The 15,081-nt window shown below is 36.6% G+C and overlaps 1 protein-coding gene across 1 annotated transcript in view; it reads left to right on the top strand.

The window, feature by feature from the left end:
* The window catches only part of WDFY2 (WD repeat and FYVE domain containing 2), a 164,885-nt gene that overhangs the window by 98,320 nt on the left and 51,484 nt on the right, over window positions 1-15,081 (top strand). The window contains exon 4 of the mRNA XM_004680236.2: window positions 14,213-14,267. Within this exon, the coding sequence (XP_004680293.1) occupies window positions 14,213-14,267 (55 nt within the window). The remainder of the gene's footprint in view (window positions 1-14,212; window positions 14,268-15,081) is intronic.

Here is a 15,081-nt window from a genome sequence, read left to right as displayed (position 1 = left end):
CTTCACCAGAGACAGAGTGGGGAGCACAACAGGCAGATCGACCAAGTACACCACTGAGGGGAGCAGCGGGCGGGTCAGGAGAGGTCTGCTGGGCCATGTGGTCACCTCCGGGGCAGGCAGGAATCGAACTCATGCAGAAGTGGATTTAGCTTCTCAGTGCTGTGTTTTAACCCGCTGCGCCACCAGGGAGGGCCCGAGACTCTGAAGTTTCTATGTGTCAAACCATTAGTAAATAAAAAAAGAGCATTGAAGTTTTAAGCCTGGACTGTGCAATCAAGCAAGACAGTGACCGTGGACTAGATATCACTTAACTTCTGTCTCTCTAAAGAATGAGCCATTGTACTAAGCAATTTCTAACACCCCTTACAAAATCTAAAATTTCAGGAAATTCAAAACCAAATCAAAGTTCCAAAGTTCTTTCACCAGCTATTTTCATAAATAAGAACAAGTTACCACCCTCGGCTGTCAGACTAAATTTCATGACATCACATTATAAGTGATTTTCAATTTCAGCAGACAGCTTTGTTGTTTAGGATATTTTGTCAAAAGTTTGGAGCCATTTTGTTTGTTTGTTTGTTTAAAGATTAAGTATTATTAGCAATTAGACAATATGTATATATAAACCTATCTTTTGTCTAATTTGTTGTTTACTGTTACAGCAGAATTTTTCTTGTATTGTAAATGCAATCTTTTTTCCATCCTTGAAAGGTAATGGGGGCTCAGAATACTTTAGTGGCTTTCTTTGTATAATATGTTAATGGACGCTCCAAAAGTTACCCTTGAGGAGGATATTCCCCATTCATTGAATAACTTCCAGTTTGACCTTAAGATTCTGAAGTTTGCCAGAGGCAGTCTTGGAAATTGTTTTATTCAAACATGTGCATCTCTTTTCTTTTACCCCATCCTTTCTATTCTCTTGGGAGAGCTGTTATTGAAAAACCAACTGTTTCTGGTTGCTTATGTTTAGTGTTCAGACTGGGGCTGAGAAAGCAGAAAACCATGTGAAGAAAGATGACAACAGGTAAACCTAGCGAGGGGTGTAAGCCTGTGGCTCATGTGTGAAAAGACCCAGAACTTAGCTTCGTGTGTTCTCTGTATAAACTTAAACCTGAACAAGAGTTTATATATAGAAAGAATTTGTAAAACTGAATGTTTCTTTGTTGGTGATAATGAATCTGGAGAGGTGAAGCTGCTGCAGTTATTACACAAACCCAGTTACCATTTCTGATCCCACAGCTCTGTCCTCTTAGAGTCACGACTAGGAATTTCTTACCAAGTTTAGAGCTGAGGCTGGGGGTTTTTAGTGAAAGCATCTCCCTGCCCCTTCCATTTCTTAAATTCCATACGCTCAGAAAAAATTTGGATTATAGAGCATTTGAGAGAAGGGAAAATACACTGACCCTCCCAGTTCCTGGGGGACAGAATGTTCTATTGTTTGGTAACCAGTAACGCTTTTTTTTCATAATTTATAAAATAAACAAGAATGTTTCTTTGAGCACTCTAGGCAAATTGGCAGAATCTCAAATGATGATTAATCAAAACCAAAAATCAGGTCAGTCCTTGAACCCCCATTCTCAAACCGTTGTCTACGAGAGAGAACTATTTTGGTGTAACAATACTTTAGTATAATAACACTAAAATATTATTTGCCCTTTTTTTAAAAAGATTTATTTATTCATTCATACAGAACTGGGGTACAGGCCAGAGATGTGGAGGGTGAGAGGATTCACCAGGGACAGAGTGGGGTGCAGAACAGGCAGATCGACGAAGTACACTGCTGAGGGGAGCAGCAGGCAGGTCAGGAGAGGTCTGCCTGCCCATGTGCCCAGGCGGGAATCGAACTCATGTGGAAGTGGCTTAAGCTTTTTAGTACAGTGCTTTAACCCGCTGTCCCACCAGGGAGGGCCCTATTTGCCCTTTTTTTAACATTCCTTTTCTAATAAGTGTGCAGATTTAATGTGGAAGCTGATGCAAAGATCCAGTTGTTTTATATTGATCTAGACATCGACAAGATTTTTCAAAATTGGAAACTAATGCCTCTCTGTATATATAAAATAATGTTATTCTCATTGGCATAATACATTTATTGTATTTCAAGGAATTAATACTTTAATATTGTTTCAGTTTTGATTTCTAGTATGAAAAATATTCATCCATGTTACTCATAAATAAAAACTATTTAGACTTCTCGATAATTTTTAAGAGTAAAGGGATCCAGAGACCAGAAAGATTGAGAACTGCGGAATTAAACAGAAAGACCAAGAGGTACAAATTCCAGGTCACTGTTTAAGTGTGGAGACTGCCACCAGTGAAAACATAAGCATCTTTGGAAGGTCTTGATAGTATCATCCTAATAGGATTGGAATTGTTTTTGAGCTTGTGTAAGGCAAGAAAAATAAACACATATTGCAAGGAAGTTCAAACCATATTGTTAGAAAAAGACAAAATAACAACTCTGTGGGTAAGCTAGAAACTCCCTTATTCCTTACCCCATGGACTGGTGACCTTCTTTTCATAGATAGGAAAGAACAGCTAGAACCCAGGGGAAGAATGGGCCTCAAGTCTTCTCATGTGTAGAAAAGGATTAGGAAATGAAGATGTTACTTCCAAGAAAATGTTTGGGCAGGAGCCATTACTTTCTTGGAGTTTCTTTTTAAATTCTAAAATTCAGTATAAAAATGGCCTTCAAAATAATTTCAACATCTGTAAAATGTAAGGTTAAATTTATTTTGTCATTGTGGGTTTTATATTTATTATGCTCCATCTGATTTCAAAAAGTTTTCATGGGAACTTGCAAGAATATACATAATAAAATAAAGGTAAAAATTAAAATTGGAGCCCAGATCAGAAATAAAATATTTGTGTATTCACTAAAATGTGAAGTTAGCCATAAGTAGGGGGCATAAAAATGTTAATATGCATGCTTTACTGTCACGATCTTATAGATGAACCAGATAGGTTATATAGATGACTTCCTATACTTAGCTCCCTCTGTGGTGAAAGAACTACTACCCTTGATGAAAAGATGGAAGTGGTTGCAATTCACCTTCAGGTTTAATTTCTTTTTGTATTATATAGTTAAAGGGGAAGTATATTCTTGGCCCAAAGGCTGGCTAGGGGTCTTGTGTGGACTGGCTAGGATCTTAGTGAGAAAAGATGGTCATATCCCTGCCTTGAATTTAAACTGGGAAGAGTAAAAGAACACAGGAAGGTGAAACTTAAAATTCACTTTATAGAGAAGGGCTGGAGGGGCTGTGATGGTCACATGCAAGCTCCATTTACTAAAATAGATGCTGAGTTGTAAGAAAAGAACTAGTTAAGAAAGGATAATAGATTTTACTTGGAGGGAAAAACCAGAGATACCAGGAAAAGCAGCCCTGAGCCCACAAAAGAGAGGAGTCAAGTACAGCTTCATTGGCCAGTAGCTTTCTTATTAGGGCCCCTGTCTTTTTACAATACATCCTCAGTTCTTAGTAGCTTGAGTCTCTTGTAACCAAAAGAGCCTGACAAAAACTTAGAATAACATAGGTAAGTAGATTATGAGTATTAACATAGTGTTTGTGATCAAGACTTGAATTTGGTTCAGAGCTATTTTATAGCTAAGGTTTGGGGAAACTGTTAATATTGAAATTATATGAGAAAAATAGAAGGCAATTTTAAAGGTAGTAATACTCATCACTGAATTTAAAATCAGCCATCTTCTTTGTGTAGAGGTTCCCTAACAAATTAAAAATAGAATTGCCATGTGATCCATCAGTGAGCGGAATTCAAAACTGGGTCTGGAAGAAACATTTGATACCCATGTACATTCACAAGAGTGATTGCAATCAAATGTCTACTGGCATTTGAATGGTTAAAGAAGATGTGCAATACACACACACACACACACAAACACACACGGTGGAATGTTATGAAGCCTTAAAAAAGATCCTGTTACATACTGCTGTATCAATGAATCTTGAAGATATTGTGCTAAATGAAATAAATAAGTGCTATATGATTTGTATCTATAGTTGTCAAAGACATAGAAGCAAAAGTGAAAGATGGTTGCCAGGTCTTGGAAGATAGGAAGGAAATGGTGTTTTATGGATATAGAGCTTCAGTTTTGCAGAAGAAAACTTCTTAGCGATATGTTGCACAATGATGCAGATACACTTAGCACTACTGAATTGTACACTTATAAATGATTAATGTGGTAAATTTAATGGGTTTTTTTTGCAACAATAAAAGTTCAATCATCTTCATCTAAGTTAACAATTTTGAAACATTAAATAATGTGCCTGACAATATCCTGAACATTTTCTAAAGTAGGTGCAGAAGTGGATTTTATTTGGAAATATGAAATAAATTTCCCAATATCACAGGATTTTGGTTTTAGATCAGTTTCTCTTTTATAAAGGCAGATGTAGAGAGAAAACACTTTGTTCTCAACCAGAAATGCAGTACATTTGTGTTTATGTGTGTTTCACAGGTATTTATGTGGCTTTGCATAGACACACATAAGAGTACCTCAAAGCTGTATACTTTGTGACACTTCTGCAGGGTAGTTAAGCAGCTGGCATGCCTTCCTTTATTCTTTATCACAAGAGTTCCTGTTTATTTTTTGTATGATCTTGCTGGCAGCTTTGAGATGTGTCTTTTCTGGGGAGAGAAAGAAATCTATATAAAGAATGTGACTATAATTTTGTTTTCAGAAAAAGTAATTCATCGAGTGTAAGTCATTTTATATCCCCTGATAAGGCAAAAACATGACAAAATCAGTAGTTAATGTTGATTTTAAGTAATATTTCTTTTTCCTAAAGTAGTGCTACAGCTTAAGAAATAAGAGATCATTGGCAAACTTTAAAATAAAAACATGAAACTAAAAGTGTGTGTGTGTAGGAACCATGATTTGATTATTAGAATTCTTTAATATTTGTGTTGTTGAATTTTAATAGATGAGCAAGTGGGCCATGCTTAAAACTGTGAAAGTCAGGGTGGAGAATTAGGGTAACTGGAGTTGTGAGGTTTATTGTTTCCTAATTAAATTATTAGGACTAGAAGTTCTTCTCTTTTGTAGTAATTGAACATAACCTGGAAGGATAGGAGAGTTGGGGTAGGAGAAAAGGGGAGAGGAGAGAAAAAAAAAAAAAAACTGGTCACGAAATGTATTTGGCCTGGGAGGGTTGCTGTTTCCATGTACATGAAGGTTGTCATACCTTTGTTAGGCATTGGAGACACTTGAACATCTTCAGCACGTGGACCTTACTGTGCTCATCATGTGTGTTCCTTACACACACACACACACACACACAGTAATTTTATGCCCCTGGATGAAGCCAGAGCCACAGCCGAGCTTTCTCCTGTCCCATTTTTGTACATTTCTTGGAAGAATCCAGGATACCCTGGGAGCTTGTGATAAGTAGAAATCTAAGAACAAAGCTATACCTTTCATTTGAGTGAAATCACAGAACACTGCTGGTTGACCTCTTAGAAGACAAGAAGCTATGTAATAAATTGACTTAGATAAAATGACCTCTGACTTAGATAAAATGACCTCTGATACCAAATGAAAGCCAAAGTATCTATTTGATAGATGCATTTTTTTTGATAGATGCATTTTTTAAAAGATTTATTTATTTTTGCATACAGAACTAGGGTACAAGCCAGAGGCGCAGGGACGGTGAGAGGATTCACCAGGGACAGAGTGGGGAGCAGAACAGGCAGATCAACGAAGTACACTGCTGAGGGGAGCAGCGGGGCGCAGGGACGGTGAGAGGATTCACCAGGGACAGAGTGGGGAGCAGAACAGGCAGATCAACGAAGTACACTGCTGAGGGGAGCAGCAGGTGAATAAAGATGTCTGCTATGCCATGTGGATCACCTCCAGGGCAGAGTTCCATCTCGCACTGAAGTGTCTGCGGCCAGCTTGCAGTGTTGTGTCCTAACCCAATGCACCACCAGGGAGGGCCCTTGATAGATGTATTTTTATAAACTAGTAGGAAATAATTATTGTTATTGTGAAACATGCCAGAGAGAGGGCTGAGAATGGCATCTTACAACCCTAGGCCTTGTACATTCTTTGATGACAGGGCATGTGGACAACTTAAGTGTGATGTTGCCCAAGTAAAGTATATTACCATCTGATTGACTCTGCAGGACCTGGTCTTCATAGGAGTTCAATCAAGAAAGCATTGATAAATGTATTAAGAAGTATTACTATGCATTTTTTAAAGACTTATTTATTTATGCATACAGAACTGGGGTGCAGGGGTGATAAGAGGATTCACCAGAGACAGAGTGGGGAGCAGAACAGGCAGATCAACGAAGTACACTGCTGAGGGGAGCAGTGGGCTGATCAGGAGAAGGAGAGGTCTGCTATGCCTTATGGATCATCTCAGGGCAGGGGATCGATCTCATACTAAAGTGGCTGCAGCCAGCCTGCAGTGCTGCCTCCTAAGCCATTACGCCACCAGGAGCGCCAGTATTACTATATTATTCATTACTGTACCCCAGCCCAAAGCACTTAGGATTGATAACAACCATAACACTGGAGCTTAACCAGCCTTGCATTTCATTTCCCCTCCCTCCTCTTTTCTTACTTTCCCTTAATTTTATTTGAATCATGCCTTCCTCTCTTTCTAAGTCTTAGGAATAGATCAGTGCTTCACTGCCTTTGGAGTTAAAATTGTGTTAAAGGTCCCTGCAGCCATGTACCCATATCACATTGATCAACCCAGTATAACTGTAACAGATCAGGGTTTTTAGTGGGTCCATCATGTGCCTCCCAGGACTGTGACATCACTTTTTTTTTCAGTTTTAGTTTAAAAGTAAAACCCATATATCTGTTTTTTTTTCTTTTAAGATTTATTTATTTATGCATACAGAATTGCAGTACAAGCCAGAAGTGCAGGGGCAATAAGAGTATTCACCAGAGACAGAGCGGGGAGCAGAACAGGCAGACTGATGAAGTACACTGCTGAGGGAAGCAGTGAGCGAGACAGGAGAGTTCTGCTGTGCCATGTGGGTCCCCTTCGGGTTGGGGATCGAACTCAAGCTGAGGTGGCTTTAGCTTTTTAGCACTATGCTTTAACCTGCAGTGCCACCAGGGAGGGCTATAAATCTTTTTTTTTTTTTAAAGAGTTTACCAAGTACTAGAAAAATGATCTCATCCACAGAAAGTAACACAAATTTTAAAATATTCTCATAAAGAAATATGAAACTTAGCTGAAGAAAATTATAAAATTTGCTAGTATCACTTCTTTCTGAATTTAGAGGTTTAGTGCAATTCTAAACAAAATTGTTAATGTGAATCTTCTTTGTTGTTACATAAAAGGTTATTAGTCTGATTTACATACAATTTTTTAAGTAGAAAACACATGGGCTCTGTTAACACATATTTTATATCTTCAATAATTAAATCATTTTGTCTTGACAGCAGAATAGCAGATCAATAGAGCAGAGCTAGATAACTCCAAACAGACCCAATTATATGTAAGAACATAAAAAACAGTAAAGAAGATATCACAAGCCAACCATGGAAGGAAAAGTTATTAAATGGTGAAGCAACTAGTTTGCTTTCCAGAAAAAAGATCGATTTTAATCCTCAACTCTGTCTCAGAAATAAACACCAGGTGCTTTAACACTTAAATATTATAAGTAATGTCTTAAAAGTGAAAACCAAATAATAGTAGAGTAGACTGTTGTTTTTTTTTTTCAAAGATTTATTTATGCATACAGAACTGGGGTACAGGACGAAGTGAAGAGGCAGTGAGAGGATTCACCAGAGACAGAGTGGGGAGCAGCACAGGCAGATGGACGAAGTACACTGCTGAGGGGAGCAGCGGGCGAGATAGGACAGGTTTGCTGCACCATGTGGATCACCTCCAAGGCTAGGGATCGAACTCTTGCTGCGGTGGCTAGGGATAGCTTCATAGTGCTGTGCACTGCACTGAACTTGCACTGAATGGCTGCAGCTTGCTTGCAGTGCTGTGCTTTAACCCCCTGTGCCACCAGGGAGGGCCAGAGTGGACATTTTAAGACAATGGAAATTACAAAGGCAAATAACTTTGACGTACATAAATCTGAAACTTCTCCATATTAAAAAAAGCTATTTAAAATACTATTTAAATGAAAATAACAGTTGCCAGAGAAAGAATAATAACCTCAACCTATTGGGGCATATACAGTAGGTAAGAAAGACACTACAACCCTCTATATCATAGAAAAGTCACAAAAGAAGATTGTAAAGGCTAACACATTACAAAGTGTTCCAAAATTTTTAAGTTGTACTTTGCCTAAATTAATGTTGATTTTAGGGCATATATGTTGACTAGAATGGAATAAAACTGACTCTCTAGTACACTGATATTGGGAACATAAATGATCCCAACTATTCAGAGAAAATGTTAGTAATATGTTAACTGGAGCTTTAGAAGTATTTGTACCTTGATGTTAATTATTATTTCTAGAAAATCATCCAAAGAAAGTAATCATAAAAGCAGGAAAAGATTATTAAGATATTCTCCCTGTTTTTTGTAATAACAAAGGCAAATGTATTGATCAAAGACGTTAAATTTCAATTTCCTACTTGATAATGTTTCATAACTTTTATTTAACTGCTGTAAGCATATTATTTATATAATCAAATAATAAGCACTAAAATTAAACAATACATCTTGTGTACATCTATTTCTGATATTTAGATTCATGTAACAAAAAGTAATATTGAACATTTGAGAAGTATCATTTCACCATATAGACACACAAATATATGTAGAATTTTGGATAAGTACACTTTTACATCATATCTGTAGGACATTTACAAAACATTTTATTGTGGCCATAAAGAAAATCTTACTAAATTCTAAATAGTAAAAATATCAGGTTCTGACCGTAAGCCAGTAAAACTAAAGACTAACTAACAATAAAAGGATGACCATAGACATAACTGTTTCTAAAGTAAAGAATTTCTCTAGATCAATCCATAGAGAGGATATCAATTTATAAATATTTATGAAATATATAAAATAATGTAGAAATTTTTTTAAAGATACATTTATTTGTGCATATACTGGAATACAGGCCAGAGGCACAGGGCAGGGATGAGAATATTTACCAGAGACAGAGTGGGGAGTGAAACAGGCAAATGCACTGAAAGACACTGCTGAGGTGAGCAGTGGGAGAGACAGAGGAGGTCTGCCATGCTACATGGGTTACCTCCATGGCTAGGGAATGAACTCTTGCTGCAGTGGCTAGGGATAGCTTCATAGTGCTGTGCTTTAACCCATTGTGCCACTATGGAGGGCATAGAAATCGTTTTAAAGAACAACATCGTATCAAATCCAATGAAATGCAATGCAATCTATAGTGAGATAATTTTATCTTAAAACACTGTTACTCTAAAGTATTACACTTATCTTAAAATGCTGTTATTTTGTTATGTTGTATGTTACTAAAGGATTAAATTTATGAACCTATATATTCAATTTAAACTAAAAAAAAAAAGTGTTAAACCAAAAAAGGTGAAAGAGAATTATAAAAATAAATGTTTTTGAAATTGGAAATCAAAGGTAGGGAAAACAAAAGGACAATAAATAAAATCAAATGCTGAACTTTAGGAAATCCTGATAAAACTGATTAATTGCTAGTGTGCCCTATTAAGGAAAAAAATAGAAATAAAAAGTATATCTTAGACTTAAAGATAAAACCACAATTTTGCCATAATACAATGTTTTTAAAAATCACTGAACTGTGCAGAACTGTGGGGGAAATTAGGGTAGGGATATAATTCTTAAAAATTCTTTGTCTGTGATCTGTAAAAATTAAAGATTAAACTCATTAAAATGATACCACAGTTTTACACATGTTAAAAGATTAGGGAGTACATAAACATTACAATAAAAATGGCACTTCACCTTAAAAAGTGAAGTGGAAGTTTGGTTGTGGAAGTGGGTCTCAGAACAGTTGCATCTCATGAGTTATTTTTAGCAGTAATTTTCCTATCTGTTTTCAAAAGAAAAGCTCTTTAATTCATTTTAGAAAGATAGCATTTACTTATTTTGTTTACCTCTAATAAAAGACTTAGTGTATGCTTGGCATCTCATTAAACACTTTATAAATACCTCCTAATTCTCCACCACAGTTTTATGAGGCTGTCGCAAAGAAGAAAATGAAGCACAGAGATACTGACTTACTCCTCCACTATCATAACTAGTGCATGTTTCAGCTGGGATTTAAACCAAACAATTTGACTTCAGTGCCTGAGTTCTTAAACTTTAACCACTGCACTTTGCTATCTTTAAACCAAAACCTAATGCAGACACTCTCCACTCCTCAGCAGCTTTCTGGGCCTTATGAAGCACAGCACTGGCAAGGTCTAAGCTCTGACTTCCCTTGCTGCTGCTAACAGAGCTAGTTAGTGCAGCCTCCCAGAAAGAAAGGGAAGTTCCCACGGAGTTATGACAAAATTCAAAGAGAAGGAGAACAGAACTGGCAGGTAAATTCCTTCTTCATTGTATTTCCCCGTAGATTCTGTGTGGTGTAACCTGGTCTAGTTTCTTCTTTTCAGACTTCCTACATGCTGGAGAACTGAATGTCTAGATGAAACATGTGCCAGCTTCATGAAGTGACCCTCATCTTTCTCTACTTGACTTGTTTTTTTCCCTTTGCTCACATTGCTGACACTGCATCTCCAAATAAAGCAACAGCATAAAGTTTGTTTTAAGTTTTTTATTTTATCTTTATATATATGTATATATATAAAACATCATTATTCATTTTTGTATGATGTTTGATTTCTCCTCTCAGGTGTAACTCCCATAAAATTCCCACCACCAAGTCACATGTGTGTGAACCATCACCATAGTCTCTTGTGCTTTTTCCTCCCCTATTTGGATATCTCTCCCTCCCCTCCCCCCACTGAATGTCTCCCATTTATAGTTTTCTGAGTTTTGCCTGAGCTTCTGCTGGAGCAGGATAAAAACATAATATTCACAGAATAAGAAATAAATAAAGCAAATAAGTATATAAAAAGTGTGATAGCCCATAAACAGTTCAGGAAATTCATATTAAAACATAGTGACTTGGGTCGGCCCTTGTGGTGCCGCGGATTAAAGTGCAGCACTATGTAGCCATCAGCAGCCACTGCAGCATGAGTTTGATCCCACAAGGCGCAGCACACCTCTCCTGACCCACCCATTGTTCCCCTCAGTAGTGTATTTCAGTACATCTGCCTGTTCTGCTCCCCACTCTGTCCTGGTGAATCCGCTCTCTTTCACACACACCCCCACACCACTGGCTGTCCCCCTATTCTTGTATGCATAAATGGATAATTTTTTTTAAAGATGTATTTATTTATTCATACAGAACTGGGGTACAGGCCAGAGATGCGGAGGGTGAGAGGATTCACCAGGGACAGAGTGGGAGCAGAACAGGCAGATCGACGAGGTACACTGCTGAGGGGAGCAGCGGGTGGGTCAGGAGAGGTCTGCCATGCCATGTGGTCACCTCCGGGGCAGGCGGGGATCGAACTCATGCGGAAGCGGCTTAAGCCTCTTAGTGCAGTGCTTTAACCCGCTGTGCCACCAGGGAGGGCCCATAAATGGATAATCTTTTAAAAAAAAAAGTGAGTTATAATTTTTTGCACATCAGTTTGGCAAGAAATAGAAAAGATGAGTATATTTAGTGCTGATGAGATAAGGGGAAATATGCAGTCATATGAAGGCCATACACTGAGAAATTGAAATGCTATTTTATTGTGGAAGAGGATTTGCCAGAGTATATTGAAATAATACATGTTTTAGTATTAACTGGTTTTATTTAAGTGTTAAAATGCTATCAATTCTTTATAAAATAATATGATCTTTAAGCTAGCAGTCTTTTCAAAAGATAAGTTCATTGTACTACAATAGTAAAAAAATAGGAAATAAGCAGAATGTCCATTTAATGGGAGTCTACTTGAAGAAAATACAGTCTATCCATGTATTATATAGTCATTAGAAAGAATAATTTGGAACCATGTTGCTGTTAATCTGAAAGTGCTCTAAAAAAATCTTAACACATCAGTTTGGTGATTGTGTCAGCAGTTGAATATAAAGAGTGTAAAGAAATAAGGATAAAAAGATGGATAAAATAACCTTAAACTCATGTATTTTTAATTTCTTCTGAATTTTGATTGGTCAATCCTAGTGAAAGTAATATAAGCTAAGTTCAAACTTTTTTTTGCTATGTTATATATGAGTGTTGACAGATAAAATCTTTTAAGAAGTCTAGAACTTTATTTTATTGAAATATCATTAGGAAATAAAAATACATTTAATGCAATATTTCTTAATAAGGAAAACTGGAACATAAATGTTTCATCAGTAAAGAACATTGCAGTACATCTTTGCAGTCCTTTAAAAGAATGAGCTTGATAAGTTTATAGTCACATGGAATGATAAACATTGGCTTATTACAGGGAAGAAAAACATTTTAAATAATTCTTTATTGCACATATTATCCCAATCATACTTTCCATAATAGTTAACATCTGAGAAATGTCCTAAGACCTTTAATGTTCATCTGCCTCACATTTCTTAGAATGGATGTTGCGTCTCTGATCAAAAACATAATAATGAAAGAAATGCTGACAGAATCTGAGTGAACAAAAAAAACTTTAGCATTCAGTTAACTAGTGATGGTACTGTGTCTGTAGATTCCTTTTAGACCCTGCTTTGTTCCAAAGGGACCCCAGTTAGAGACTCATTTCAATATATTCAAAATAACGTGGATTCAGTAAATGCCCCAAGAATAATTGTCTTTAATAAATTCATTTTATCTGTGTACTTTAGGGTATGTATCGCCCTCAAAAGAGAGGAGCTCAGAGTCAACTACTTCCTTCTGGGAGTGAGAGCATCAGTGAATTGTTGCTTAGTCGTGTGTGTGGCTTCCTTAAGCTACATATGGAAAAATACTTCTGAAAAATTAGTCTGCTCTCTTCAATTGTGAATCTTAACTCTTCAGAAATGAGAAACGGCTATAGTGCCACTCTTTGAAGGAATAATGATATGAATTTCAGAAGTGACAAGTTGAATAAGGTTATTACAGAGAAAATCATGGTGAAGAAAATCCACTTGTAGATAAGCATCATGGGGAGGATTGGATAGAATTGTGAACACCCTTTGTTACCATGTATGTCCCTTCACATAACCTCATAATTTACCTTTGTGGCATTTATCATAAAAAAAAATAAAAAATAAAATACTTTCTTCTAAAAAATTACACAAACTATATGAACTAGTAAATAAATAGCAAGTAATGATGTTTACTGTCTGTCATCCCACCCACCCTTGAAGTCATCAAAGAAAAATTCTGGAAGCCTCCAATGTTTTGAAAATATTCATTGTTATGTTTTTAAGCTCAAATGAAGGCATCGATTTATTATACTTTGCAGCTTTCCTTATGTTTGACAATTCACTCTTTTAAGAATATTTGGATAGTTTGCATTTGAAAGATTTTTAAAAACTCAAAACCTGGCTAGCACCTATAAACAATTGATTGGCTTCATGCATATGGGGCATTGTAATTTTAGATGAGGCACCCATACATACACTCACCTTTGCATGTTCTCACAAAGAAATTATATAATATGCATATAGAAGCTAATTTTTTAAAGTAAATTTGACTGAAACTGATTTTTTCAGATTAGGACATGCTGTATGAATATATTCATTTGATCAGTATTTATTGCTTAACTACTATGCCAAGTACTGTGCCTGGTTACTTAGGATTACAGGTATGAGTAAGTTATAGAATATACTATAAGCTTGAAAAGCTTGTAGTAAGAGGAAACAAACTGCTGATATTAGAAGAAAAAGCATTAAAATATTTACCTAATTTCTCTAATAGACAATTGCTATCTACTTGCTCACTGGCCAGAGTTTTAGTAATTTTCACTTGTGTGCCTTTTGAAAGAAAAAAACATTAGTTAAGCTTATGCTCCAAAGTGACCAGTATGAAATCTCTGAGCTTGATCCAGTTTCCTTTTCATTCATACTGAAAAGGAAAAAAACAACTTTATAATTATAAGGTAAATGTTAAAATGATTGCACTGTCGTTTTTAAAAGGTACAAAAATGCTTAGTTCATTGGTAAAAATACTAATGTTAGATTCTGTGATGTTAGGTTGATATAGTCAGGATTTGTTTAAACAATTCCTGAGTTTTTGCTTAGTATTTTCTTCTCTTTTGCAGGAGTTTATCCTATCAGAAGATTATAACAAGATGACTCCTGTGAAAAACTATCAAGGTAAGGACGACATTCATATTTTCATTTATCATGTTTCTTGATGGCATCCACTGGTCCCAAACAGTTCTTAACTTTGCAATAGCCAGGGGGTATAAAATACATCAATCCTTTGAGGTCAGTATTATCTGTTTTTGAATTTATAAGCTAAGGCTCAAAGAAATTGGTAACTTGTTTGTTGTCCTTCTAGAATATAGAACCAGACCAGGTCATGTGACTGTCAAGACTCCAGCCCTCGTATATGTTTTCATTTATCTAAAGAGAAGGAATTATGGTTTATTTGGTCTTCAATATCAGTAGTGAAGCTTAGGCTGTTTCCAGATGTATAAAGCAGCAGCAATTTTGGAAAAGGTTTCTTGATCTGGACCAATGAAGTCATGGGATCAGAACATTACCGGAGAGCTTCTTAACATTTACATGGTGATTGCATCCAAATTGCTTGACCTCATTCATCTTGGATAACTTCAGCCTCACCACCGCTATATCTGCAAAGACATAGTGACCCATCTGGTTTTTCAAACATTTTTTTTAAAGGTTAATTAATTAATTTATTTATGCATATAGAACTGGGGTATAGGCCAGTGGTGCAGGGGTGGCGAGAGGATTCACCAGAGACAGAGTGGGGAGCAGAACAAGCAGATTGACAAAGCACACTGCTGAGGGAGCAGTGGGCTAGACAGGAGAGGTCTGCCACGCCATGTGGATCACCTCTGGGGCTGGGGATAGAATTTACACTGAAGCATCTGCTGCTAGCTTGCAGTGCTGCACCTTAATCCACTGCACCGCCAGGGGGACCAGGATTTCCAAACATTGTAAC

This window comes from Condylura cristata, unplaced genomic scaffold, assembly GCF_000260355.1.
Source record: "Condylura cristata isolate star-nosed mole 26May11 unplaced genomic scaffold, ConCri1.0 scaffold00010, whole genome shotgun sequence".
NCBI lineage: Eukaryota > Metazoa > Chordata > Mammalia > Eulipotyphla > Talpidae > Condylura > Condylura cristata.
Note: the sequence above shows the minus strand (reverse complement) of the source record. Positions and strands in the feature narration are given on the sequence as shown.